The sequence below is a fragment of the Prionailurus bengalensis genome, chromosome E2, assembly GCF_016509475.1.
Source record: "Prionailurus bengalensis isolate Pbe53 chromosome E2, Fcat_Pben_1.1_paternal_pri, whole genome shotgun sequence".
Lineage (NCBI taxonomy): Eukaryota > Metazoa > Chordata > Mammalia > Carnivora > Felidae > Prionailurus > Prionailurus bengalensis.
In genome coordinates this window covers 35,307,011-35,333,174 of record NC_057352.1, presented here as the reverse complement: position 1 = coordinate 35,333,174, position 26,164 = coordinate 35,307,011, and the positions used below count along the sequence as shown (strand labels likewise).

The 26,164-nt window shown below is 59.1% G+C and overlaps 1 protein-coding gene across 1 annotated transcript; it reads right to left on the bottom strand.

Moving 5' to 3' along the window:
• Nucleotides 1–5,048: 5,048 nt before the first annotated feature.
• MMP15 (matrix metallopeptidase 15) lies at nucleotides 5,049–26,160 on the bottom strand. The gene is made up of 10 exons (XM_043599315.1): nucleotides 25,504–26,160; nucleotides 14,298–14,446; nucleotides 13,488–13,616; nucleotides 11,875–12,182; nucleotides 11,348–11,509; nucleotides 10,145–10,398; nucleotides 9,627–9,765; nucleotides 8,586–8,736; nucleotides 8,387–8,502; nucleotides 5,049–7,038 (listed from the first exon to the last, which is right to left on the bottom strand). Exons 1-10 carry the CDS (start codon nucleotides 25,663–25,665, stop codon nucleotides 6,572–6,574), a joined length of 2,037 nt encoding a protein of 678 aa, XP_043455250.1. The 5' UTR covers nucleotides 25,666–26,160; the 3' UTR covers nucleotides 5,049–6,571.
• Between the last annotated feature and the right edge of the window lie 4 nt (nucleotides 26,161–26,164).

Below are 26,164 nucleotides of genomic sequence, written 5' to 3'. Positions count from 1 at the left end.
AAGAAAACCATCTGTGGACACAAAAAGGGGTTCAAGATAGACTGTTTACTTGCTTATTTCATCATTATGGGCATATAATGCATGCTCATAAAAATTCAAGCAACAAATAGAGTGAAAGTTTTCTGTATCTTATGTTTCTCATCCAAAGCTCATGCTATATTCAATGGAAAAGGCAGGTGAAAAAACAACATGCCTGGTATGAACTCATGTTTTAAAAATAAAATATGTTAATATATACTCATAAAGGGAAGCCTATAGGGTTTACATTCAAACGTTAGGGTTGTTTGGCAGGAGAGTAGAAATTGCTGGCATTTTTCATAGTCATCTTTGCTATTTCTGTGGTTTCCTTATTGTCCTTGATGGCTGACTATGTATTACCTTTTGCAATCTGGAAAAGCCCACGTAACAGTTAACTGAGCCTCCCCACTCCCCTCGCCTGCCACCATCTGGCTACTTGATTCCCAGGGACTCATGAAGATTCAGGTGTTCCACGTTGTCTTAGGCAGCATTACTGAGGCTTGGGCAGGGTGGGGGTGGGGATGGGGGTGACGGTAGGGAGGGGTTGTGTCAGAGAGACAGAGAGAGCCCTGGTTCTCATAAATAGTTAAGGGTTGAAGAGATAGGTGTCTTGTGGTCATGGGGTTTGGTGCTATCCTAAGAAGACTCCTTCCTAGATGGACAAAAAGAATGCGTTAAGCTAAGCACAAGTTTGAAACTCAAGTTTGGAACCCTGGTCATCAGTCGGGGCAAAAATTGAAAAAACTAAAACCCAAATCAGTAACAGCTCACCATGTCTTAAAAAATTAAGGGAGTTTATTGATACATGTAACCAAAAGCCTAGGGCCCTAGAGCTTCAGGCATGGCTGGATCTAGGTGCTCAAATGTTGCCTTCCAGAATCTTCAAGGCTCTATTTTCCTCTGTGCTGTCTCTGCTCTGAGTCGGGCTGTCTACAAGCAGTGGCAAGATAACCCATTGGCAGCTCCAGGCTCCAGTTCTAGTAGCTTAGCAATCCTAACAGACACAGGGCTTCTCTCTCACAGGGGCTCTAGAAAAAGTCACAGGGAGGCCCTGATTGGCCAGGCATGGCTTTTCTGCCCACCCCTGAACCATGAGCTAGGGTGCTGATTGGCTGGTCCTGGGTCACGAGATCATCTGGCCACCAAGGGGATGGGGTCAGCTCTACCAGAATCTGAGGCCTGAGAGGGAGGGAGGGGTTGTGCTCACAGGACAATGAAGCGGGGCGGGGGGGGGGGGGGGGGGGGGGGGGCTGTTTGCAGAGGGCACAACTCCTCTTCAGGAGCTGTGCTCCATGAAGTGCAGAAATGCCTTTTATCAGGAAGGCAGGATTAATCAAAGCACCCTGCCCTCAGCTCTCCCAAAGAGCGGACAAGGGAGGCCGACATGGGGGTGGGATGGGGGCAGGGAGAGGAGTAAAGGGTGTGTGTCGGTGGGGGAGGGGGGTTGACGGTGGTGGAGGGGAGTCCTGTCCTGCCTGAAGACCAGAAGGCAGGGCAGTTCAGAGTCAGCAAGGGGCTGTGGCTACATCAGCCCCCCTTCCAGACCTCAGTATCCCCATGGGTACAGAGAGGTTGATCTGACTGAAGCTGACAGGTTTTAGCATGGTGCTGTGTATCCTTGGATGAAATTATCGGGGAATAGCTGCCTTTCCCTTTCCAGTGACTCGGAATGATTTCTTAATGGAAATCTAGTTTATTGCTGTGATCCATGCTGGCAGGGAATGATACCATTTTTTTCCAGGAGGGGCCTTTTAGCTTGGTTGTAAATGAAGGGGAGTTTGGAGGCTATTTCTGGCAAAGACTGAGGTGGGTGAACAATGTGGGGTTGGGAAATGTCAGGAGCCCTTGGGGAGAAACCTGAGTCAGGGTCTGGGAAGAAGGGCTGGTGCGGAGAGCAAGGAGGGGCTGGGCAGCTGGGAGGGGAGCTGGTGGAACAGGAATGTCACTCCTCCCGGCACCTGTCCCCAGGCTTGGAGACCTTTGACCCCATCCCACAAACACTCCTGGAGAGAAAGGCGAGGAGGGAAGCCTCCTCAGTGCCATCAGGTACCTGCGTCTAAAATAGAGATATTAGTAGCAAACTACTGAGAGTCTGACATGGGCTGGGGGCTGTTCTAAGTGTGTACAGGGCTTCCCTCAGTCAAGCCTCACAAGTGTATGAAACAGGCATGGCTATTAGCCCCGTCCTACAAGTGGGGAATCTGAGCTCAGAGACATGAAGCGCCTTGCTCAAGGACACTCAGCTGGTGAGCAATGGAGCCACGATCAACAACTGGGTGCCTGTAAGGATGGGCAGGCTAGGCTTGGAGGCAAGCGATGGTCAGGACACGACTGCTGGGTGAGCCAGCGGAGGAAGGCAGGAAACTCAACTAACTTGAGGAAGAAGGGTGGGAATCTGGAAAAGGCAACCCTTAATCTGGGCCTTGAAGGAGCTATACAATTTAGACAGGCTGAAATGTGCAAGGAAGAGTTTTCCAGTGGGAGGGAACAGGATAAACAAAGGCATAGAGGCAAGCAGGTGCAGGGGACATTTGGGACAGGACAAGCAGCCTGGCAGGGTCTCCCCCAGTGCTTTTGGGTCACAAAGCCACTTGAGCAGTGGGATGAGGGTGGTACTACTGCACCCTGAAAGGGCCTTGAGGCCTGGAATTTCCAGCATTTGGGGGGACGGCTGCGGGATGGCTATCCCCAAACCGCGGGTAGTTTCAACCCGTGAAACCACACAAGGGGGCAAGGGGGGAAAGCCTTGGGCCCCAGAGCCAGGACTGGAGGATGCGGAGGCACAGAAAGCCTTGCTCCCCTTGGGCCTACATGGAGGAGTCCGCTGCAGTCTGGGAGGCTGTGGATGGACAGGAAGCCGGCCATTCCTTCCGTGAGCCAGAGAATGGCCTTTGTGTGAGCCACAACAAAAAGGCTTTTCTGCCAAGTTGGAGGGGGAGGAAGAGGCCAGTTGGCCCCTGCCCCAGCCTGAAAGGGGGCTCTGTTGGTGGCCCTGGGGTCTTCGATGCCTAGAATGTATGGGGAGGGGAGGCCAGGGTGGGCAGAGGCCTCCTCATCCTTATCTCTGTTCTCCAGCAGCACCAGGGTGAGCTGGGCCTGAGCTGCTGTGCAAGACAATCTGTCTGGGTTCTTCTCCCAGCATGGCCATTTCCTAGCTGTGTGACTTTAGCCAAGTCACTCAACTTCTCTGAGCCCTGCTTTTCTCATGAGTAAACTGTAAGTGGAGGAGTATGCACGGCCACCGGGGTCGCGATTGCACACTGAGCAGTTGCCGAGTGCCGGGCACCATCACCAGCCCTGTCCAGCCATTCATCCTCCTTTCACTCTCCCAGCGACCCCCGGCAGGTCATGTCACCCCCTCCATTGAGGTGTAAGCACCCTCAGCCTCAGGCTGAAGCCCAGGATGTTTGGAGACTCTCAAACTCCAAGCTGTGCAAATGCAGAGGCAAGAAGCCTGGAAGGAACATGCCACACTGTCAACACTGGCCTGGGGAATTGGGTGGCTTATATTTTGCTTCTTTTTGTGTATCTGTTACATCGTAATTATCTTACTTGGGAATTAGCAAAACGGGGACCGTGGGGCCCATGGTGAGTTTAGGTAGAGCCACATTAAACAAAGCCAATGTAAAGATGCACATTCCTGTTAATCCTGGTGGGGGAGGGGTGTCAAATTGCACCTCTGGTCTCTCTGAAGTCACCTCGGAGACCTTCACACTCCTCAGCCCGCGGGACAATAAACGGGGCTCCCCAGATGAGCTGTTCCTTCAGCCATTGAGTTTCTCTGAGATTTTACCAGAGAGCTCAGGGGTGCAAGTCTCCTCAGGCAATTTCCTGAGGAGCTGAGGCCTCGTCTGCCAAGTCTTCCCTGGCCTGCGCCCTGAGGAAGAGCTCGGTGAGAGGTCTCACATCCTCTCCTTTTTTGCCCCTGTGCCTCCACACCGCCCTCCACCTGCCTGGTGACCTCTGGGCTTCTGGGTGACCCTAAGGCTGCAGGCTTCGGGCAGACCTGGGTGGGGCCCTGTGGCTTCTGCCACAGAAAAGCTGACGAGATGGCTTCTGCCTTGGCCCTCCATGCTGACTGCCAAGGCCCCTGTGGTGGGGGAGCTCACAGGCCATTTCCTAGCTGAGCCTGAGAGGCCTTTGGGGCTTCTGAGGGCCAGAATTTCCTACTCTCCTCAGCCAGTTTTCAACACAAAGGGAGGAAAGGGTGGGATCAAGGGGGCTGGGGAAGAGGTGGGCAGCTGAGGGGAGGGTGGGGCCTGCAGCAGGTTGAAAGACCCTGTCCCGCTGTCGTGGAGGCCGGGCCCGCTCCCTGGTCGGGGTGGAACCCCACTAGAGCTGACGATTGCATTTCTGGGGGTGCAGGCCAGTACCTCATAGCTTGGCCCAGAGGATGGACTTGGGTGCAAGGCTTGCCAGCCACGCCCAGACCCGAGGGGCAGTGACACTCAGTCTCCTGCTGTCCTGGGCATTGTCTGCAGCCTGCCCAGCGTGAGATTTTTCTGCTTCTTCTACTATGACAGGGGCAGATCTCGGGTGCCCCCTCACCCTCTGAGCAGAGCAGGTGATGAGGGGAGCTTTTCAAGTGCAAAATGGCACCGCGTCCCATCTCTTGCCTCCGAGCTGAGTCTTCAGGCGGCCCAGAACCCAGTCTGGATGGGTGGAAGGACTGGGTGGCCTGGCCTGGTTTTCCCACCCCTCCTGGACAGCCAGAGCCTGTGGGAAGCTGGGGTGCCCTTTCTCACCATGAACGAATGTCAAGTAAATGCTGTACTCCTTCTCTTTCCCACCCCGGCAGGGCCAATCCCGGTCCCCTGCCTCACCTTTCTCGGGTCTATGCAAGGCAACCACCCCTTCCTCTGAGCGCTGTCCCTCCTAGGGCCACTGGGAAGGAGCCACCATAGACCTGGGAACAAGGTCCCTTCAGCATGAGGGCAAGTTCCCTAATCCCAGCCTGGACTCACTCCTGTCACCCGCAGCCCCTCCAGCTGTACGGTCCAGCCCTGGGCCTCTCACAAAGGAGGCCACACTTGCCGGCTGTACAATTTAATCAGTGCAGATTATTTACAGAAAGAAATGTATGAGGGTGGACACTGACCTCCACCCCCCATCCCTTGGCTGGCTCTCTCTCCGGTTCTGAGGATGGAGGGGGGAGCAAGCCGCTGGACCTGTGATCCAGGTCAGCCCATGAGAACCCCTCCCTCCAGGGGCCTCGGGGATCTGGGTGGCAGGCGCACTCGCCCTGGGCTGAGGGGAAGCAGAGGGGACGGAGCCGGCTGTACAGTACCATTTCCACAGCAGCCTTGCCGCCTGCTTACTTTGGGAAGGAAAAGAAGGAGGAAGTGTCTCTGCCCTTAGGGCTGAGCCAAGGAGAAGGGGAGTCTCCGAGGCCACAATGGGCTCCTCTGGGGGCTCCACAGCCACATCCCAGTCTGCATGAGGGGATGAGCTGCTGGCCCCTCTCCACAGTGTCCCCCCCCCCCCCCCCAGTGCCCTGGGGGACAGGGAGTGGAGGGGAGGAAACCCCAAGCCTGGTGCATGGTGGGCTGTGGGCACCCATCAGCCCCCTGTCTCCCTGGGGCCACTGGGACCTTGGCAGCTGGCGCCTGAGACCGGTGGGGTTCTGAGACCCCTGAGGACAGTGGTGTGGATGAGGGTGGGTGGGAAGAGGCCCAAGGAAGGAGCCCAAGTGGGTCATAGCTCAGAGAGGAGTGGACGGGGGCTAGAAGCCCAGCCTGGGGGGGGGGGGGCGAGGCTCCTGGGTGGAGGGGCCGTGGCAGACCCCCTTTGGTCCTTGGTAAGGCAGGCCAGGAGGTGTGGGCTCAAGCGGTATGTGGGAGCTGGGGCTGTGGGCCCCTTGCTGGTCGGGGGTGGGGTGGGCGTCTTAAGACACGAGAAGCCTCAGTTACTGGGGTTGAGGGAGGTGGGCTGGGAAGCAACCAAAACTCAACATGACTCATGACCAGTAGGCTACCTCACCCTTCCGTCTGTCCCCTGTGGCCTGGCCTGCCCCCGGGGAGTAAGCTCTTCCTAAGTCAGAGATTCAGGTGGGTGGAGACTAGTCAGGTCCTCCCAGTCTCCAGAGCTCGCTCAGGTTGAGGAGGGCCCCTCCAAAACCCTTCAGCTACTTTCCAATTGGGCCTTCTGACCCTCTGGTCCTCTGGCTGTGCCCGAGCCAGAGGCGGTACGGGGTGGGAAGGGGTGGGGTCGGGGAGGTAACCCCCTGTCCAGAGCAGAACTACATTTAGAAAACTCTAACCCCTGCCCTGATGGACTGCTGCTCCTAGTTGGGAAAGTAGAAACAAATACTCAATTAGTGTGCAAAAAAAAAAAAAAAGAAAAGAAAAGAAAAGAAAACCCTGGGCATAAATAAACAATGGGGCAGGGCTGGCAGGGATGTTGGAGGGGCCTGGAGGGGCCCCCACCCAGGGGCTGAGGGAGCCATGGAAGGCCCTTGCTGGGTGCCCCCAGGAGCCGTCTCAAAACCACGGGCACCGCCAGCCCCGGCCCCGTTAGCACCGTGAGGAGCGCGAGGGCCGGGCGCGGGGCGGGGTCAGACCCACTCCTGCAGCGAGCGCTTGCAGTAGAGGAGCATGCGCGGGGCGCCCTTGCGCTGCATCTGCACCAGCGCGTAGGTGAGGCCCAGGATGCAGAGGAGCAGCAGCAGCGGTGGCACCAGCACCATCACCATGTTCACTGTCCGCGTGACCTCCTCCATCTGCACCACCACTCGGCTGCCCCCGTCCTCACCTGTCCCCTCCCCGAAGTCCCCCTCTCCGCCACCCGCGCCGGCCTCGCGGCCCTCATCGCCCTCTTCGCTGTCACCGCCCGCCCCGGGCTCTGCACCCCCATCGGGGTTGAAGGGCGGACGGGCCACATCGGGCCATCGGGGTCCTGTGTCCACGTGCTCTTGGCAGCCCATGAAGTCCCGCAGGATGGATTTGGGGTAGCCCGGCTCCATTCGCAGGCGCTCGTTGTCAAACTTCCAGTACTTGGTGCCCTTGTAGAAGTACGTGTAGGCTGCAGGGGCAAGCGGGGATGAGTGGTGTCAGGCCGTGCCCCAGCCGCCGGTCGGTGACCCTCAAAGAAGACCAGGACATGCTGAAGGAGACCCAGCTTGAAAACACCCACCCTGGGGGCGCCTGGGTGGCTCAGTCAGTTAAGTGTCTGACTTCCACTCAGGTCATGATCTCAAGGTTGGTGAGTTCGAGCCCCGCATCGGGTTCTCTGCTGTCAGCACAGAGCCTCCTTGGGATCCTGTCCCCCCTGCCCCTCGCCCCCTCTGCCCTGCTTGCACACTCTGTCTCTCTCAGAATAAAAACTTAAAATAAAACACCCACCTTCTCACTTGCTTGCCTGAGCATTTTCAGATCTGGCCCCTCTCAACTTATGGGAGCCAGAGCTGGCTCGGAGAGGGGCAGGGTTTGGGGAAAGGACCTGACGGTGCTGCCTGTGCTTCCTGGCTGGGGCAGCACGCAGAAGGGTTTTGCAGCCTGCCGCATAAGGGCTACGGTCAGGGGGCCCTGCTACCTTGTCCCAGGACTGGCTCACCCCACACCAGAGAGGTCAATGTCTTGCTCAAGGCCAGCCTTGCACACGGCCAGCCTGCAGCAGACCTGGAGCAGAGCCTAACATTGCCTTGGATGGGCTCTGTGGCTTTGGGTGCTCTGCCCATGTCCCATCAGCCCCACGAAGGGCCAAGTCTGAACTATGAGTGAGTCTATACTCTGCTGATCACAATGAGATCAGAGTAGTTGCATGGTGATGCCGTCACACACAGATGCCACGTGACCTGCCTAAGCACTGGCAAAGTCAGTGGGGTCTCCCCTGAGCCTAAGAACCTGGAACCTGAGAACCAAGACTAATGGTTTTTCGTAAGTTTGCCAGAGACCCTGCTGGAGAAATAAAAGCCACGGCTCCCTGGTGCTTAGTTTAATGACAGAGGTCAAGCTTCCTTTCCAGGCAGGTAAGCGGGCACCTTGGTAGGACTCTTGCCCGCCATTGCTTTGAGCCAAGCTAACCCCCCTCAGGCTTCAGGCTCCCTGTGGGTTGCCCTGGAGGGAACAGGGTAGTTCTGAGTTCCTGCTCTGGACACAGGCAGACCTGGGTTGGACTCTTGGTTCCCCGCAACTTTCTTGCTGTGGGGTTTGGGGCCCTTTACTCAAGCTCTCTGGTTTAGTGTGACTGTCTGTAAAGAGGGGATGGAGACAGTGCAGGAGGGACCAGGACAGTCATGCTCTGGAAGCCCCCGGCCCAGGGCCTGCCATGGCTGTGTCCCTCACACCTGCCATCAAAAGGCTGGGTGAACCCTGTGTGTGGAGGAGGGAATGGTGAGTGCTGGGCGGGCTGCAGGGGGTTGGCCCAGTACCTGCATCGTTGCTCAGGAAGGCCCCTTTGGGGGAGGTAGGGATCCCCTGCCACACGCTGATGGGCTTAGGGTAGCCGGGGTCTCCACGCTGTGTATCCTCATTAAAGCGCCAGTACCTGTGAGCAGAAGCACCAGCTGTGGTTCTCTGGGTAGGGGCATTCGGCTCGGGCCTTCTGCCTTTGAGGAAGGCAGTGCTCACCTGTCCTCTTGGAAGAAGAAGGTGTGACCTGTGGGTTCCCACCAGATGGCCGTGTCGATGCGGTCATAGGGGATGCCCAGGCCGTAGCTGGTCAGTGGTTGCGGGTAGCCGGGCTCTAGGTTGGCTTCTCGGAAGAGCCAGTAGCGGTCACCTGCAGGAGGAGGGGCGGGTGGGTGAGGACAGGCCTGGGGCAGAGGGGCGTGGGAGGGAGGGGACATGGGGAATGCTGTCCTGGGCTTACACATCCACACACATCCGCTGCCGCACTTACCCCCCCCCCCCACGCCCTTGTACACAGGACAGTGTAGGCACTGACCCCTACACACACACAAGACAACTCACTTGCACATCACACACACTCAGCACTCACGGGCACCTGTGACATACTCATTTACACACGTACAAGTCACTCACTCACACCTGTACCCACAGCACATGGTCACACTATAAATGGCCTGCACTCCCATGTGAACGTCCGCGCCCCCCCCCCCATACACAGTTCTTGTACAGAGGGAGGAAAGAGGGGGAGCCCTGCCTGGACTCTGGGCCCAGGGGCTTTAAGCGTGGGCTCAGGCCAGCTGGGCTGGGGACACAGCTGATCCACTGGGGGTGCTGCCCTTGAGGCCCTCCCCAGAGAGGCAGGCCGCACAGGGAGGGCCGGTGGCAGGGAGCTCCACTGTCCCTGCAGACAGACCACAGAAATCCTGCCCGGGAAGGAGGGGACGGGGGGACTCTTGTCTTATGAGGGGGGGCTGCAGGAGGCACAAGACACAAGGAAGGAGGAGTCACATGCGGAGCCCCTGTGCTGCAGATGGATGCTCGCCTCCAGTCAGAGCAGCCGCTGGCCCCCAGGGGCCCAGGTCCCCCTGTCCCCAGGTTTCTGTCTCCTCCTGCCCCACCCCTGCCTTGACTCGGCTCCCCACACTGTGGACATGCCATGTAGCCCTTCACTCTCCCCCTCCTTCAGGCCTGCTGGGTCAGAGGCCAGGCCAGAGGTCAGGGAAGGGAGGCCACCCTGCCCTCCCACCTACCCCAGCTTACCTTTAAAAAAGACAAAGCGTCCATCTTGGCGCTCATAGGCAGCACTGATGTCACTGGGCAGACCACGCCAGAAGTGCCCAATGGGCATGGGATAGTTGTCCAGGACGCGGTTGTGCCGGACCCGCCAGAACCAGCGGCCCTGGGGAGGGCGTGGGTGTGAGTGGGCAGGGCAAGCTCGCTCCCTCATACCGGGAGAGGCCCCTCATCCGGCTGCCCTTTCCTAGGTCAGGAAGATCCGGAGGGGTGGCTTGGAAAGCCAGGGCAGCACCCATAAGTGAGCCCTGGGCGGGGTGTGGACCCCTGCACTCCCTGTGTGACCCTGAGCAAGTCCCGTGTCCTTCAGGCTGGTTTCTTCTTGGTCTAGGGTCTGAGGGCTCCCCAGGGGCTGCTCAGTGAGGGAGGGGTGGGTGTGCTCGGGCAGTCAGGTGGGGCAAGGATGCAGGGGTGGGATGTGGGGGCTGCTCTCCTGCTCTGAGACCGGGCCAAGGGATCAGGGGAGACACGGGCAGGGGCCAGACCTTGAACACGAACATCTCCCCACGCAGCATGGCTACTGTGTCAAAGTCCCCGTCGCAGATGTTAGGGCCATACTGGTCAGGCCGTTCCGTGGCTCGGGGCTGGGCTGGGGGGCCTGGCTTTGGGGGCCGCTCCGGCTTCCCTCCTGGGGGTGGTGGCTGAGGGGGTCTGGGAGGCCGATGGTCTGGCCGGCCCGGTCGCCGGGGAGTCACAGTGGGGAGAGGCCGGGTGGGCTGTGGCTGACCATCCGGGGTGCCTGCAAAGTGGGGTGGGGTGAGTGGGAAGTCAGAAGGTAGCCCCTACTCAGAACCAGGGGACCCTGGGGCACCCAGCCCGGAGAGACATGTGCTTCGGCGGTGGGGTCTACCCAGGTGGCGCGCCCCCCTGTCTGTCCACAGCCGACCCCTCCCCCACACATGCCATCACCCTCAGGAGGCCTCTGTCCTCCATACAGCCCTCTCCTTCACCTCCCCACACTGGACGTGGATCACTGTGCCCCTGAGGCTGCCCTTTCCTCCACTTCCCCTTGGGGACATTCCCCTCAGGACACCAGCCTGCTTTGGTGGACACATGCAGAGGAAAGAACATGGTTCTGTGACCTCTGCCAGGGGCCCATCTTCTTACCAGGTTGCCGGGGACAGAGTGAGGAAGTATCTGTCACGTGCCCAGCAAGGCAGGTACCGCCAGCCCTAACAAGGGGCTCGGGGTGGTGCTGAGTGCAAGCCGGGCCCACAGAATCAGTCCTCAGGAGCCCTTACCACTGGAGGCCTTCTCAGGTGGGGCCTGGGCTGAGGGGGGTGCCACCTGCCTCAAAGCCACCGGGAAGTGATAAGCCAACAACACTCGCTGGCGAGCTTGGGACAGGCTTGGGTTGGGAGCGAGAGTAGGAGGAACGAGATCTGGGACCAGGGCATCTTCTGTCTAATAAGAGTATCAATGACACTGAGGAGGAGAGGAGTGGTCTGTGAGGGGCCTCGGAGACCCCAGTCTGGAGCCACCATGAGGGCCCTAGGGTTGGCCAGTCCTGCGTGTGACTTCCAGCACCATCACTCACTCCCTGAGTGATGTGGACAAGTCACTAATCCTCTCTGGGCCTGTTTCCTCATCGACACAACAGGGAGAGCAGTGGCGCCTATGCCTGGTAGGGCTGGGAGTTGAGAGCTGGCGTGCAGAGCCCACTGGCCGTGCCCACGCTGCCCGCTCACCGTAGAGCTGCTGGATGCCCCGGAGGTCGTCCTCGGGCAGCTGGAAGGTGTCGGTGTCCATCCACTGGTAGAATGGCGCCATGATGGCACTGGGGTTGCTGGAATGCTCCAGCCCCAGCGCGTGGCCCAGCTCATGCACTGCCACCAGGAAGAGGCTGTTCCCTGCAGTGGGGATCGGCCGGGGTGGGGGTGGGGGGTGGCACAGTCAGCTTTGCTCTGGCCCAGGCCCTGAGGGCTGAGGCCATCAGAGAGCTGGCCCTTCTGCCATTCTCAGAAGAGGCTGAGCTGCTCTGACTGCTAGGCCTCAAACTTCCCCATCTGAGAGGTGGGTAAAATGATCCCTCCCTTTCCCTACCACCCCTTGGAGGTCATGGGACAACAGACTGAGATACTGAGGGTCAGTGCTCTGGAAAACTGCACTGGATGAAGCTCTCCCCTCCCAACCCTGTCTCTGCTCAACTGGGTCAGAGGGCAATGCCCAGCTCCGGCTCTGCCTCCCCTCCCCTGCCCCGGCCAGGTGTTCTCACCATGCAGGTCGGTGCTGGAGAAGGTCCAGGGCTCATCTGCATCGAAATGGGTATCCCCGCCCAGACCAGGGCCAGGGAAATAGGCGTGGGCCAGAAAGCCCCCTGTGCCATCAAATGGTGAGCTGTCGCCGTGGAAGCCAGAGGCAAAGAGTACCATGATGTCAGCCTCCTTCTGCCTCCGCAGCCGGATGTCTTCATAGGGCACCTCCTGGAAGACCAGGGGCGTGGCCTGCTCCCACACACGGAAGGCCCTTCGCACTGCCTCCAGTGAGTGGTACCATCCCAGCTTCTCTGTGTAGTTCTGGATGCTGCAGTGGGCAGGGAGACCGGGGAGTGAACCCAGGGCCTACTGGGTCTGCTGTCCACTGCTAGCACCCACTGGGTGGGGGCGAAGACACATGGTCACAAGGAGCATGTGTAAGATCTGAGCTGGTTCGTGCACGGTGCCCATCAATATCAACTACTAGTTTATTCTGATGTGAATTTGAAAAAGACAACTAACATGTCAAACCCAGGAGTTCATTAGGATATGGCTAAATAAGGTTGCATTGTATTCAGTTAGCTTAAATAAGAAAACCACTAATAAAAGTGCTATGGAACTAAGAGAAAGAACTAGACAGTTTGATACAAATGGCTGAAGTTTAGGAAACACAGGCCAAATGGCTCTGATGATTGCAGGGTCAGGCTGTCCTAAGTTCAAGGCCGGGCTCTAACATAATCTATGTGACCTTGGGCAAGTGACTTAAGTGTTTCTGAATTTGAGTTTCTTCATCTGTAAAATGGGGAAAAGGAGAGTAGCGCTCTCATCTTGGGGGCCCTGGGAGGATTAAATGAATTAGCTCATGTAGAACATGGGTCTGGAGTCTGCACGTGATAAAAGCATGATGAGGCCTGTTATTACCCACATAAATCAGATTAAGCTTCTGTGTGCTGGACAGATCTCCTCCCTTAAAAGCTGTTGGAGCCATGAAGTCACTCTGGGGGCCTAGGGTCTAAGTGGCCGCGGGAGCCGCTCTTCCTCAGGAGATAGAGCTGCGGGTAGGACTGTGGAGGGACTAAAACAAGAAGGGGAGCCCTCAGGGACTGCCACATGGCTCAAGGCTCAGGAGGCTTTCTTGCCAAAGGACTCAGCAGAAAGGAGGAAGGTGCCTGAACCAGGGTTTTTGCAGGGGACTTGCTGCCTGCACACCTGACAGATGCCCGGATTCCAGCCCTTTCCACCCTCCCCCCCCAACCCCTCAGATACCTAAAGCCCCGTGCCCTACACTGTGGAGGCCCCCAGTTTGTACTGGTACAGGAACTGAGCTGTGAGGCCAGCCCCGGGCTGCTGGCGGGTGGGGAGCGGGGAGGGAAGGAGGATAGAGCGGAAACAGCTCCAAGGGTCCTGACCTTCACTGGGGGAAGACTGGCCAGGGTGTGCGGCCGATCTTGTCAGCATGGGAGCAGGGTCAGCTTGTCTATGTTGGACACCCCGGGGTGGGCTTCTGGGAAAGGAAGCTTTCCAGACAAGCCCACTGGGAAGCCTGAGGCCTCAGCCTGGGAGAGGAGAGGAAAGAGCGGTCTCTGGGCAATGCCGTAGGAGGGACGCTACCACGGACAGCCATGGTCCCTACCTGAAGGTCAGGTGGTGGTTATTCCACTTCCTCCCAGTGAGGGCATAACGTTTCCGCCGTCGCCGCAGATTGGCTTTCACGCGCACCCCGAACTGGTCTGGCACCCCGCAGCGGGGTCGCTTCATCCACCTGGGTCATGGGCACGGAGGGGTAAGCCCAGAGCCTCTCCTCCACACGCCTTCCTGCTTCGGCTCTGCCTCTTCCAGGCAGTCCACCCTTCTTCCACCCTTTTGCCTTGGGCCCCCAGCCACCCTTTGCATGGGTGTGGTGGCAGTGGGAGACTCTCTGCGTTTCGATTTCCTCATCAGAAAAACAGGCACACTGACCTCAGCCTGGAAGACTGAGTGCCCGACAGAGGCTCACCTTTGTGGAGTATCACCAGTATCACCCAGGAGCGGGAGAGTTACCCCTGAGGCCCTCTGTCCTTGCTACGTTACGCTCACGTATGCCCAGGGATGTGGCTTTGGGTCCCATCACCCCTGTCAGATTCAGAGCAGAGCTGTGGCCTAGTGAGGATGTCCCATCCAAGGCACATGCTGCTGGTCCTCCCCATTCCTGTGCCTGTGGCAGACATCACTAATTAATCCCATCCTCCTTGCTGCCCAGCCAGATTCACCTCAGGAGCTTTCTCAACACGGGTTTTCAGGTAGCCAATCCCAACCAGTCCGAACTAGCGTGGAAGATCAAACCACTTTCCATCTCTTGTCTACGTCACTCTATCCTGGAAACTCCACCTGCCAACCCCTTTTCAGGGCAAGCTGGGAGGGCAGGTGCCAGTGGGGTCTGGGAAGGGCCCCATGGAGGACTCACGCCTTGGTTTCTTCGTCAAGCACGCCTGTGACCGGAATCCCATAGAAGCGCTGCATCTCGGCGAGGGCTGAGGCCAGGATCTGGGCAGAGCGCATGGTGGACATGTGGCGGCTAGGCTGGGGCAGGTAGCCGTAGAGCCTCAGCCAGTTCTGCAAAGGACAGGCCACAACTCGGTCGGCGCGTCTGGCACTGCTAGTCCCAAACATGCACAGCCTGCAGCCGCCCACCGCCCACCACCTCCGCCACCGCTCTGTCGGAGCCACCGCCACCTCCTGCTAAAGTGACCACATGAGCTTCTGTGCTGCTCTGCCTGCTTCCACCTCCTATGGTCTGTTCTCACACAAGAGCCAGAACAAAAGGCCTTTACAAGTCAGGTCTGGTCAACCTTCTGGTTCTGCTCAGAATCCTCCCGAAACTTCCCAGCTCAGAGTCAAAGCCAGTTCTTACAGGAGCTGCCAGGCCCCTCACTACCTGCCCCTGCCTCAGCTCTTAGACCTCACTCCTCCCACCCCCCACAGGCAGTCATGCTCCTGTCTCAGGGCCTTTGCACTTGCTGTTCCTGCTGCCCAAGTGCTCTGTATGGCTCACACCCCCATTTTCTTCAGTCTGTGCTTCAACCTCGCCTTACTGGAGGGGTGTTTCCTGACAACATAATGTTAAAAGAAGACCGCCATCCACTACACCCTGCATCCCTTCTCCTTCCCTGTACTTGTGACCATATGACACATTATATATTTTCCTTAGGTATTTATTGTTTGTCTTCCCCCACTGTTTGTCCGTGAGGGCAGTCCACAGTTGCTGTCCTTATTGTCGGACTGGGCACACCAGGGTGGGCTCCCTACCACTCCTGACAGACCGCTGGGGTTTCAGAGGTTCAGAACCTCTTGAGGCCTCACCAAGCAGGAAAACCAGCCCCTTGGGCTACTCCCTGACAAATCCTAGGCCTCCTGGAAGCAGAGCAGATGGATTGGGGCAGCCCACCCGGGGCCAACAGGGTGGGCCAGGAGGCCTGAAGTCCAGTCCCTGCTTTGCCACAAACGCTTTGCTCTTTCTGGGCCTGAGTTTTCTCAGGGGACAATGGGGTTATTGGGGTCGGGAGATTTGAGAGAGACAGCCCTGGGAAGTGCAGCTGGCACGCCATGGGGGTACCCGTCCCCTTCCAGAGTCTGCTGGGCAGGCCTTGTCTTCTCCTCCATCTACCCATCTGTCCATCCATTCACCCACCACACCCCTCCTGCCAAGTCTTTCTGAGTACCCTCTCTGTGCCAGGTACCATGCCAGCTGGGGGCTGTGGAGGACTACGGCAGAGGGGTGCTGACCTCCAGGGGTTCACAAGCTCCCTGGGGAGACCCACTGTACTCAGAGAGGGAGGGATTCACACCTGCAGGCCTGTGAGCAGATAGGACCGTCACAGTCGCAGCCGGAGGATGGGATCCCCGATGAGCCAAGCTGAACTGGGGTAAGAATTCACCTTGGCCATGAGAGCATAGTGACCGCCATGGGAGGCTGGTGGGCACAGAGGCCAGGGACTTCCGTGGGCCTTGGCCACACGGAAGTGTCCTTTACACCTTTCCTGGCCCACTCTGGGGCCTCTGGGGCCTCCCCCTCCCCTGAGTGAGGGCACCTGAGGCCTGCTCTCTGGGAGGCTCTGGAAGGTTAAGACCCCATATCAAAGTCCCATAAGGCAGGATGATGGCCCGATATGGTGGCTGCTGTGGACCAACAGCCATGTGTCAGCTGGCCAGGGCCACGCCCTTATCTGTCTGCCACCAGTGTCACATCCAACTCCTTAAGCACTTGCTCCCTCAGTGCCCCCCACCGGACCCCGGCACGGCTGGGCTGCCCACATAGCCAGCTCAGCAGTGCCCAGGTTACAGCTGGAGGGGATGGCTGCTGAGTCAACGAGGGTGGCAGACAGACGCCTGGCCCCAGCTTCCAGGCCTCCCGGGCCCTGGGGAACTGCCACAGAATAAGGCAGAGACATGGAGGTGGGAAACAACCGTCCACTCTGGGAACAGATCTGGGGACAAATTGTGGCCCTGCCACTTCTGAGGTGTGGCCACATGCCTCCCGGGCTTCAGTCCGTGGTCAGTGAAAGCGGGGTGCTGTGCTAGGAGCTGCCTCATCTCCTGCGTTTCTGTGAGGGTTAAGCTGGGAGTCCACACTACTGCCTGGCAATGTGCCGGGTTGGGGAAGTGCTCAGTAAATGTAATATTAATGACAGAGGCCGGTCTGGTTGTCCGTGGAGCCGCAGCCCTTTGCCTCCACCAACAGAGCTGGAGGGTCCAGGCTCCAAGGGGGCCTAAGTGCCGGGCAGCCTCAGGTGAGGGCACAGCAGCGGCCTCCCCCATGGCCTCCCCACCAGCCCTCCTCACTCACCCCTCTGGCCCAGGGCTCCTTCCCTCAGCTCCACCGGACACTGGCGGTGCCGCGGGCACCCTCCCTGTTCTTCCCAAGCACGGGAAGCCTTTCCTGAAGCTGTGTGTGTGAGGGGCAGGGCGGGAGGTCCCCACCCGTAATGGACAGTTTCCCTGAAGAGGCATGGGGAGACCTGGAAGGCAAGGCCAGGCCTCTAGCCCAGCTCCAGCAGCCAGAGGAGGTGGGGGGAGAGGTGGAGCTGCCCACTGACAGATGAGGTCGCCTCTACATCACCTATTTGCATAAGGTAAAAATATCTCACTGGAGCGCAATCACAGGCCACCAAGGGGCTGATTAGCAGTGTCTGCAGAGTGACAGAGGGAGGGCAGGCAGGGGAGGCTCAGGCTGGGGCCCTGGGGAGGGAACGGGAGGGGAGCTGGGCCTGTCTGCAGTGAACAGCTCCAGGGCCCAGCACAGCCGATGGGGCTGAGGGGCCCTTCAATCCTGGAGGCAGCTCAGGGGGTGATGGGAAGGTCCCATGGGTGCCTGCGGACCCTCCTCCGCACAGACAAGCATCCTCTGGGTCTTAGGGAAGCTAAGAGCTCCCATTTCAATATGGGCCAAGCCTTGAACCCTCAATGCCCTCGGCCCCTGCCAGGATGAGAAGCCAGGCTGAGAACCAGCGGCCTGTAAGGGAGGGTGAGCAGATACGCGGCCTGGGCCCAGAGCAGCTGAGCCCCAGATGACAAGGCAAAGAAGCTGACGGAGGCTGCCTGACTCTGGCAAACTTGTGTTCGGGGCTGATTGCCAAGTGCCAATCAGTCTACACCCCCCGTAGGGCTGTGGGCTTCTCCTCTCCCCTGCGTCTGGGAAGATGTTTCTCTCCACCCTACTCCTACTGCTGGACTCAGTGTGACAAGTCCAGGAGGGGAAGATGCAGATGCAGAGGGAAGGGGGGCATGGGGCAGGGGTGCACAGGTGGGTGGCAGGGGCTGCTTGTGCCTTGAAGTCCCAGCTTGCTGACAGGCTCTGCTGCCACGGGCCAAAAGTGGGTAGCAATTCCCAGGGTCGTGACTGGCCTCCCAGTCTCAAAGCTGGGGAGAGGCTGTGTTCAAGCCCCTGCCGCCCCGACTGGCGACCGTAAAGACTGTCCTTTACACAAGTTGCCGCCTTTCTTTCCTTGTTACCTAGATTCTCACAGGTGGGGTTAGCCAAGCAGGTGAAACTTTGTTTCTCAGGTGGGGAAACCGAGGCTCAGATGGGTCAGGGAGCGGCAAAGTAGGGGGAACTCCTCCATGAGAGCCGCTGTCCAGTGGGAGGCCGGGAAGGTTCTGAAGAGAGCTCTAGGGTCCACACAGAGAGACCCCACCCACTCCAGTTCTTTCACAGCCATTTCTTTCTTAAGCTGCAGACCCCACCCCATGAGTACGTATAGATGCTTCAGGTGCATGTCTAGCCCCAGGTGCGGAAACGTGGGGCCGTCAGGAGTCGGAAGGGGGAGATTCTTGGGCCCCTGACTCCCAGGTGAGGCCGTAAACACAGTAGCAGAAGGTCGAGACCCTGCTGTGGGCCAGGCAGCCTGCTCTTATCAGCCCATTCAAAGCTCACAAGTCCCCCATCCCATTATACAGACAGTGAGGTTTGGAGACGGTGAGTGGCCCACCCAGGGTCACACAGCTGGCCTGGCTAGAACTGGAGTCCATAAGCAGTGCAACTGGCCCACTGCCTGTGAAGTAGCACCAGCTCCTCTCGGCCGAGGAGCGGTGCCCAGGATAGCACTGGGGGAGGGCATCTAATCCTCCCCACACCCCACATCTCTGGCTGGGGCTGGGCGCTGGGCCATGTCAGCAGGGCTGCCCACCAGGATTGCTGAGACAATGCCAAGCCAGGCCTGCAGGGAGGGTACGTCTGTGAAGGAGCCGAGGATCAATACTGTGCATTAAGCCGCCGTAGGGGCGGGGTGAGCTCCCCTGCTCTGCTGCCCCCACAGCCACCTCCCGGGCTCAGACGGCTGGGGCCCCTCCCACTCAGCCTTATCGGCCTCTGTGCGATAAAAGCCAGTCTCCGCTGGGCTCCGCTCCGTTTCTGTCAGCCACAGCTCTCTGTAGTCCAGGCTGACCCTGGCAGGGTCGCCAGCCAGGCACAAAAGGCGTCTTGTCAGGGCTGCCAAGGACAGACCCAGACCTTCCACGGTGTGAGGTCCTCATCGTGCCCGTCTCCCTTACCCTGTATCCCAGGCTGTGGGCTCTTGGGAGCAGGCCAAGGCCTCGCTTGGCTCTGCACTCCCAGTCTTGGGCACGGAGCCGGCGCTGAAAGAGATTTGTGGTCCTGGGGAGCCACAGACCCTGCAGACGCAGAGCGTGCACCCTGGGCCCATCGGGCCCCCCCTCTAGGGGATCCGGGCTGGGAACCCATTCACCGGCAAGGTGACCCAAACAAACCCGAGACTCATCCAGCCTTAGGCTGGAGGAGACCTCAGGCCATCAAGTCCAGCTACCTCCCTGAAGCCTCTAAGGACTATAGCTGGGCCCATGACTCATCCAGCCTGCACCCCAGCAGAGATGGGGTGCCCACCGCCACTGAGGTAGCCCATTCTGTCTTTGGGCATCAGTGACTGTTGGAAAGCTCCTCCTCAGGCTGAGCAGAAATCTGCCTCCCAGTGACACCTGTTTCTTGGTCCTGACTGCTTGTCCACATAACAGGCCTTTGAGTGATGGAGGGGGGCTTATTAAGCTTCTCTAAGCTCCCGTTCTGCTCCTTCTTTGCAAAATGGGGTCGATATTATCACTCCCCACTGCCACACAGGGATGACAGCACAGATGACGCAGACCCAAGGCCGGTGAAGAGAGGGGGCACTCCGCCAGCCCCCCTGTCCTTGGTGTGTCCTTTACCCTTCAAGGTAGCACGATTCATACCTAAGCAGTTCCAGAAGAACATACTTGCTTATTTGGGGCTCAAGCTGACCCCCTCCACCACTATGTGAAAGTTGCAGTTGGGGAAGGGGCTCTGGGTGGCTGGGAGAGTAGGAGGGCTGGGGGATTGTCCAGCGAGGCAAGCAGGAAGGAGGTGGCCACCTGAGTTCCTGTGCTCCCTCACCCTGCTCCTTCCCAGCCTGCTCCTGCAATCCTTAACCTGGAGGAAAAACCAGATGGTCCTTTGGCCAGTGGGCGGGGTGAAAAAGCCCTGTTTACTAGTGGTTTCGGGGCTGGCTGTGAGCCAGTTCTTAGGGCCTCACCTGGAAACTCTCCTGTAGATGTTGTCCATGTAGATAGGGCTGTTCATGGGGTAAAGCCTGGGTGGCTGGATTGGCGGGGGTGGGGAGGGGTAAAGGCATGTGTGGCCCCATCTCCACTCTCTCCTTCCCACCTGGCTCCAGTCCAGCGGGCTCCCCATGGCATGGCACCTTGCAGCCTTTAACCCAGCATGCGGGCTGGGAGCTCAGCTCCAAGTCAGACCAACTAGGTTCAAAGCCCAGCTCTGCCACCCCCTGGCTGGGGAATCTGGGGCAACTTCTCTTACCCCCTAGTCTCAGTTTCCTCTTCTATACAGTGGGGTAATGATAGTCCCATATTTGCAGAGTAACAGCAGGATTAAATGTGAAAATGCTTACAGAACACTCATAGGCCGTGTCTAGGATGTACCCAAGTAGGTTGAAGGTGCTCAAAAATAACACCTGATCCTCACCGGGCCTCATGTGAGAACCAGTGGGCACAGTGTTCAGCATTTTACACACAAATGCACCGAATCTCCCCAGGAACTCCATCCAGTAGATGCTATTAATATTCTCATTCTGTAGACAAACTGAGGCTCAGAGAGGTTTTGTGACTCGCACAACAGCAAATGCCACTTGTTTCTCATCGTTGCTGTGTTTGGCTACCACTTTGCAAGTGCTTCTTTTGTGCCCAGTGCCATGCTCATAAATGCTCAACGTGAAGCTGGGCTCTCACTGCTCATGGTGGCAGTCACTCCTGGGAGGACAAGGTAGTTCTCGGGGCTAAGAGCCAGCCTTGGAAAGCTGACCCACACCCTGGTTTCCAGGCTCTGGAAGCTGGAGCATGAGATGGCAGTAGGATGAGAAACATCTTTGAAGGCTGGCTAATGGCTGCTACCCAGGTCCTCGTCTGTCTGTCCAGATATCAGAGATTGGGTTGGGTCTTTTGCTCATTTCTTGCTGTTCCCACAAAGGAAATGGGATCCGGTAAAAGGCATCCTTTTCTGTCTCTCTGATCCAAGCCCAGCTTGCATACCTATGCTGTTCTTGCCTGGAGGTGCAAAATCTGTGCTGCCTCCCCCAAAGGGCCCAGCCCACAGCCACTGGTCTCCAGGCATCCCCGGAACCAGAGTCCTTCTGAGGAGCGGCCGGCCTCATTTGCACCCTGACTCAGGGAGGCTCATCCAGCTAGAAGGTATGTATGGTGTGCTGCAGGCTTAGATAAGTGTTCATGATGCCACCTTCAGGACCCCAGGGCCCTACGTTCACCTGTGGAGTCCTCCCAGGACCCTTTGTAGTGGAGAGGACCCAAGCAGAGAGCCCCTGACCCCTCTCTGCTTCTGCTGACTCAGAAAACACATCTCCATGTCCAAAAGCATAAGCTGGCCATGGAGCTTGGCCCCCGCCTCCGTGGCCAGCTATGCGAGTCACATAAATCTTGAGAGGATACGGAAGATGCCAAACGTCTTAGTCTATCCAGACTGCTGTAACAAAAATACCATAAACTGGAAAGCCTACAACATTTATCTCGCACAGTCCTGGAGGCTGGCAGTCTAAGATCAGGGGGGCAGCCCCCATGGGTTCTGGTGAGGGCTCCCTTCTGGGTTGCAGACTGCCGACGGCTTGCTGTGTCCTCACATGGCAGAAGGGGCAAAGGAACTTTCCTGGGCAGCAATCTCACTCATGAGGGCCCCATCCTCATGACCTAATCACCAGAGTCCCACCTCCTAATACCATCACCTTAGGAGTCGGGTTTCAACATAATGAATGGGGGGGAGGGGGTGGTGGTGGTGGAAAGTATGCAAACGTTCAGTCTAGAGCACCAACTGTAATCAGTGGTGACCCACAGCAGCCACTACAGCTGGCCTCGGGCAGAAGTCAAAACCCCAGCTGGGCAGAGGTGATGATGGCAGGGAACGTGTGGTCCAGGAACAAAAGGGGCCAGAACCAAAAGCTTGGAAGGGAGGGGCTTTTCCATGCCTGGCAGTGTAGCCATCCTGAGTTGGCATCAGAGAGTATAGGCCGTGAGGGCTGCAATTCTTTGGGGGATCTGGCTGTGTTTCTATGCTGTTTCTTCTGCTCCTTGGGGTGGGGCAAAGGAAGGCCTTCTTGTCCAGGGCTCAGAGAGGCCAGGCCAGGCAGATACACTGCTCAGACAAGCACATGCCAGGCTGTTCTCTGCTTGGAGGCAGCTGACTGACTGGACCCTGGGGCGGCCCAAACACGGGGGACCTGACAAAAGGGCTGGAGGTGAAGGGCATGGCCCAATTGGATGCCAGGTCCCTGGCTGCACCAATCAGCCCAGTTCTCTCTGGGTTTTGGAACAGAGTATGGGAGAGGAGTGGTCTGTTAGTAGCCGGAGAAGAGACTGAAAAGCAGAGATGGGAGGGAGGAGAAAAGATTCAGCTTCTGCAGGTTCCCGATGACAAGGCCCTCACACGAACCCCCTTCCGTGAGGGTGAGCACAGAGACCCTCTGCAGTTTCTGTTCCACATTTAAGAGAGGGTACTAAAAAGACAGCACCAGCAGGGCCCCCAGGGGCCAGCATGGAAGTGCGGGCAGAGATTGGAACACAAGGAGCCTGGGGCTTTGGCTTGCCAGTCAGACCTGAAGGTCAAAATCAGAATTCAAGGTGACCTGCACCCCTCCTTTTGCTCATCTGCTCAGCCCCCACTCAGGGGCAAGGAAAATCTTCGGGAGTCCACCTCTGTTTACCTGGGTGTGTCCAGGTTTTAGTGGCAGTGGCAGCACACCTGTGAACTCTGGCAGCTGAGTCACTCCCATGGGGCGGGGCTGAGAGCCTGAAGTTGTGCCTAAAAGGAAGCAGTCGGGGGATGGGGGGAACCAGAGATTCTCTGGTGAAAACCAAAGGCACTTAAGCAGGCTAGGTGCCACAGCCAGAAACGGTGGGACTGAGATCCATAGGTGGGGGCTAGACTCTCGGGGAGGGAGTCCAGGAGCGCAGCAGGGTCTATGCAGGGCCTGGGTCTATACGGCCATTCTGGGCTGGAGCCTGGGACTTGACATCCAAGGGAGTGAGTGGGACAGGGCAGAGTAAATCAGTGGTGGCTTCCCCAAGAAAGACAGCCTTCTCCAGGCTGAGGCCTGGCAGGTGGCAGGTGGCCGCCAGCTCCTAGCACATGCCAGGCTCCCTGATTCCTTAGTCTGGTGAAACTCCTGTGGTTTCTGTCCTGGGAGAGGGAGGGGAGGGGAGGGGAGAGAGGCTGGCCTTGACTCAGTTGCCAGGCTGCTCAAAGAAAGGTCCAGCCATGACCCGACCTGAAGTCTGGAGCTATGAGGGTCTTGGGGTGAGGACCAAGAGCCCTTCTTCAAGGGAAGGAGGCTCTCTGTACGCAGGGTGTGGGCCAGGCCCAGGAGTCTCCCCCATGCTGGTGTTCTGATAGCATGGGCCTGGGGACAGTTCTCCCACGGCTTCCTGGCAAATGGGCTGATTGCTTAAGTCATTTGACTTTTTGGGCCCAGATCTGGACAGACTTCACAGACTCCAAAGAACAACCTTGTACCCCAAAGCCACCTCTAGTTGTTGGGATAGCCCACCTGTCTCCAGCCCTCCGTCTACTTTGGCTTCCAACATCGAGGGTCCTTCCACTCTCCAGAGTCTCTTCCAGCAATGACCTGACCCAAGGTTTTCCCCCCAGGAGAGGGGCTGCAGGCCAGTCACAAATCTCTAGCCAGTGCCACCACAGGCTTAGGGCCATGGTCTGTGGGCACTCAGGCCTGACAGTGCAGGTCCTGGGATATGGGAACTCCCTCAGCTGGGACAGGAGGGTGTGATGGAGGAGTAGAAGCAAAGAAAGGCCCTTCAAACCACAGGTCCCAGCGCCCCAGCTCCTGGCCAACCAGGATGCCAATTCACAGACATGGCCACCAAATTCCAGCTTGATCCATAACTGCTTCCTGTGCAGAGAAGCCATTCTTTTAATTTTTAAAAATGTTTTATTTATTTGAGAGAGAAGGAGAATGCGAGCAGGGGAGGGGCAGAGAGTGGGAGACACAGAATCCAAAGCAGGCTCCAGGCTCTGAGCTGTCAGCATAGAGCCCTACACAGGGCTCAAACTCAGGAACCTTCAGATCATGACCTGAGCCAAAGTCAGAAGTTTAATGAACTGAGCCACCCAGGTGCCCTGCAGAGATGCCATTCTTAAATAGACTGTAAACTCCTCAAGGGTGGGTCTATGACTTGCAATCCTCTGGTCCTCAGCTCCACAGAGTAGTAGGTGGGTCCAATAAGCACTCTCCACCCAGTACCTGGATGGGGGTCCCCACCAGCAGAAGCTGCATATAAGCCCCTGCCTGCCCGCCTGTGTAGAATGAGGGGCAGCTGGACCAGCCAGGTCTGGGCTCCCACTCCACCTCCCACCAAAGGCCTGGCTCCCTGCGGCTTGGCCAGGCCAGGCCAGGGAGGGAGGGCAGAGCAGGTGGGGAACTGGCTGGAGGTGTAACTTGAGCCGGGAGGAATTCCCTGCCCTTCCTCCATGCTTTTATTAAAGTAGGGCGGGGAAGGGCAGGCTTCCATCGGAAAAATCTCCCAGGCTGCCGGGGGGGAGGTGGGGAAGCCGCCGGGAGGCTGGGAGGGAGCACCGGGCCGGGCTGCAAATAGAAGGCACGCAGCAGCTCCGGCTGCGAGGCTCCAGGCCGGCCCAAGGGCACCGAGGCCCCAGCCTACCGGAGCCAGCACAGAGGCGGGTCTCTCCTACCGTCTCATTCCTGTCCTATCTACCCTCTCCTAGTCCCGGACTGGGAGTGGGTCTTATAAGTCGGGACAGAACAGACCCCGCTTTTGCTGGGGCAACGGAGCTGGTGCCCTCACTGTCCATGCTCAGGAGGACGGCGCTGGGCGACCCACAGAGCCCGCGTGGGGTATTGCGGGGGGATGCAGGTTGGACCTCGCTCTACGCCAGGAGGCCGCCTGGTCACCTGCCGGACCGATCCGGAGACGGTTTTATCAGGCGGGCTCCTGGTAAAAACACGTGCGGAGTCTGCCCTCTCCGACGTAGGGGCACTAGTGGGAGGAAGCCCCAGGGGAGACAGGGTCTCTCTTGGACCCACCTGGTCATGGAGCGGTTTCCGCGTTAAGAGCCCAAGTAAGTCGCCAAAGCGCCCCCGCAACCGGAGACTGCTGTCTCGGAGGTTCTCACCCCTTCGCCCCCTCCGGGCCCGCTGCGCGCACGGCTCGCTGTCACCCAGACCAAGGGCTACCGAGGCGGGAGCGCTGCCTGCTCCGCCCGTGGTCCCCCCAGGGCAGCCCCCTCCCCACTCGCAGAGGACGTCACAGCGCGCCCGCCAGGCTCTCGAGGAATCGGCAGCCCGGAGAGAGGAGAGGAGGAGAGCGAGGGCTGGGGGCAGCAGAAGCGACTCCTGGGACGCGGGCTGGGGCGGATCAGTGTCCGGGGTAGGGGTAGAGAGTGGGCACGAGCCCTACGCCCTCCAGGATTTGGGATGAGGTGCGCCGCAGAGGGCGAGCTGGGGAGAGGCAGTTTGCCGGGCCCCATTCTTCCCCGCCCCCCATCTCCCGGACGGGGGCTCGTCTGCGCGCCCTCCACCCTTCTCCCCAGGCTGCGGGCGTGGCTCCCTCCCTCCCAGCCCGCCGCAGAGGGGCCGGGCGGGGGTCCTTACCTCGGCATTGACTTCTGCGTCCTCCGCCGCTGCGCCGCGGCCCAGGCAGCCCAGAAGCACCAGGAGCAGCGGCAGCAGTCGCGGCCGCGCCGCCGCCTCCCGGCCGCCAAGGAGACTGCCCGCCCAGCCCGGCCGTCCGGGCGCGCTCCGGTCGCTGCCCATGCTCTCCGCGCCCAGCCCGGCCGGGAGCGCTGCACGCAGGGCTCGCCCGGGGCCGGCGCCGGGGCCCCGCACGCGGCTCGGAAACTTGCGACGCTCCCTGGCTCCCCGCCCGGCGGGCGCGCGGCAGACCTCTTGGTCCGGGTCCCCGCCGGAGCCGCTTAGGTCCCCTCGGCAAATTCCCACGCCCGAGGAGAGGCTGGCAGGGCAGGTCCGGGCGCGCGGAGCCGGCCCGCGGGGGAGGTGGCTGGCCGGGGCCGCCCGCCGCGGGGTCCCGCTGCCTCGGCGCCCGGGGCCCGGCTCCCGAAAGCAAGCGCAACTCCTGAGCCTTTGTCTGGCTCAGCGCTCCGGCCGCCCGGTCCCGCGGCGCCCCCTGCGCGCCCAGCTCCCTCTGTCCATGCCCGGGGCCGGGTGCTGCCCGGAGCGCGCGCCTCCCGCCCGGGGACTCTGCTCGCCCCGCGCCCGCCCGGGCCGGGGTCCCCGCTCAGTCCCGGGAGGAGGC

What these genes read in the sequence shown, in the direction of transcription:
- MMP15 (XM_043599315.1), bottom strand. Translation starts at nt 25,665, where the DNA reads ATGGGCAGCGACCGGAGCGCGCCCGGACGGCCGGGCTGGGCGGGCAGT. An exon ending in ACGCAGAAGTCAATGCCGAG is followed by an intron (nt 14,447 to 25,503) that starts GTAAGGACCCCC and finishes TGTCCTTTGCAG; the next exon opens with AACTGGCTGAGGCTCTACGG. An exon ending in CTCCAGCACCGACCTGCATG is followed by an intron (nt 11,510 to 11,874) that starts GTGAGAACACCT and finishes TCCCCACTGCAG; the next exon opens with GGAACAGCCTCTTCCTGGTG.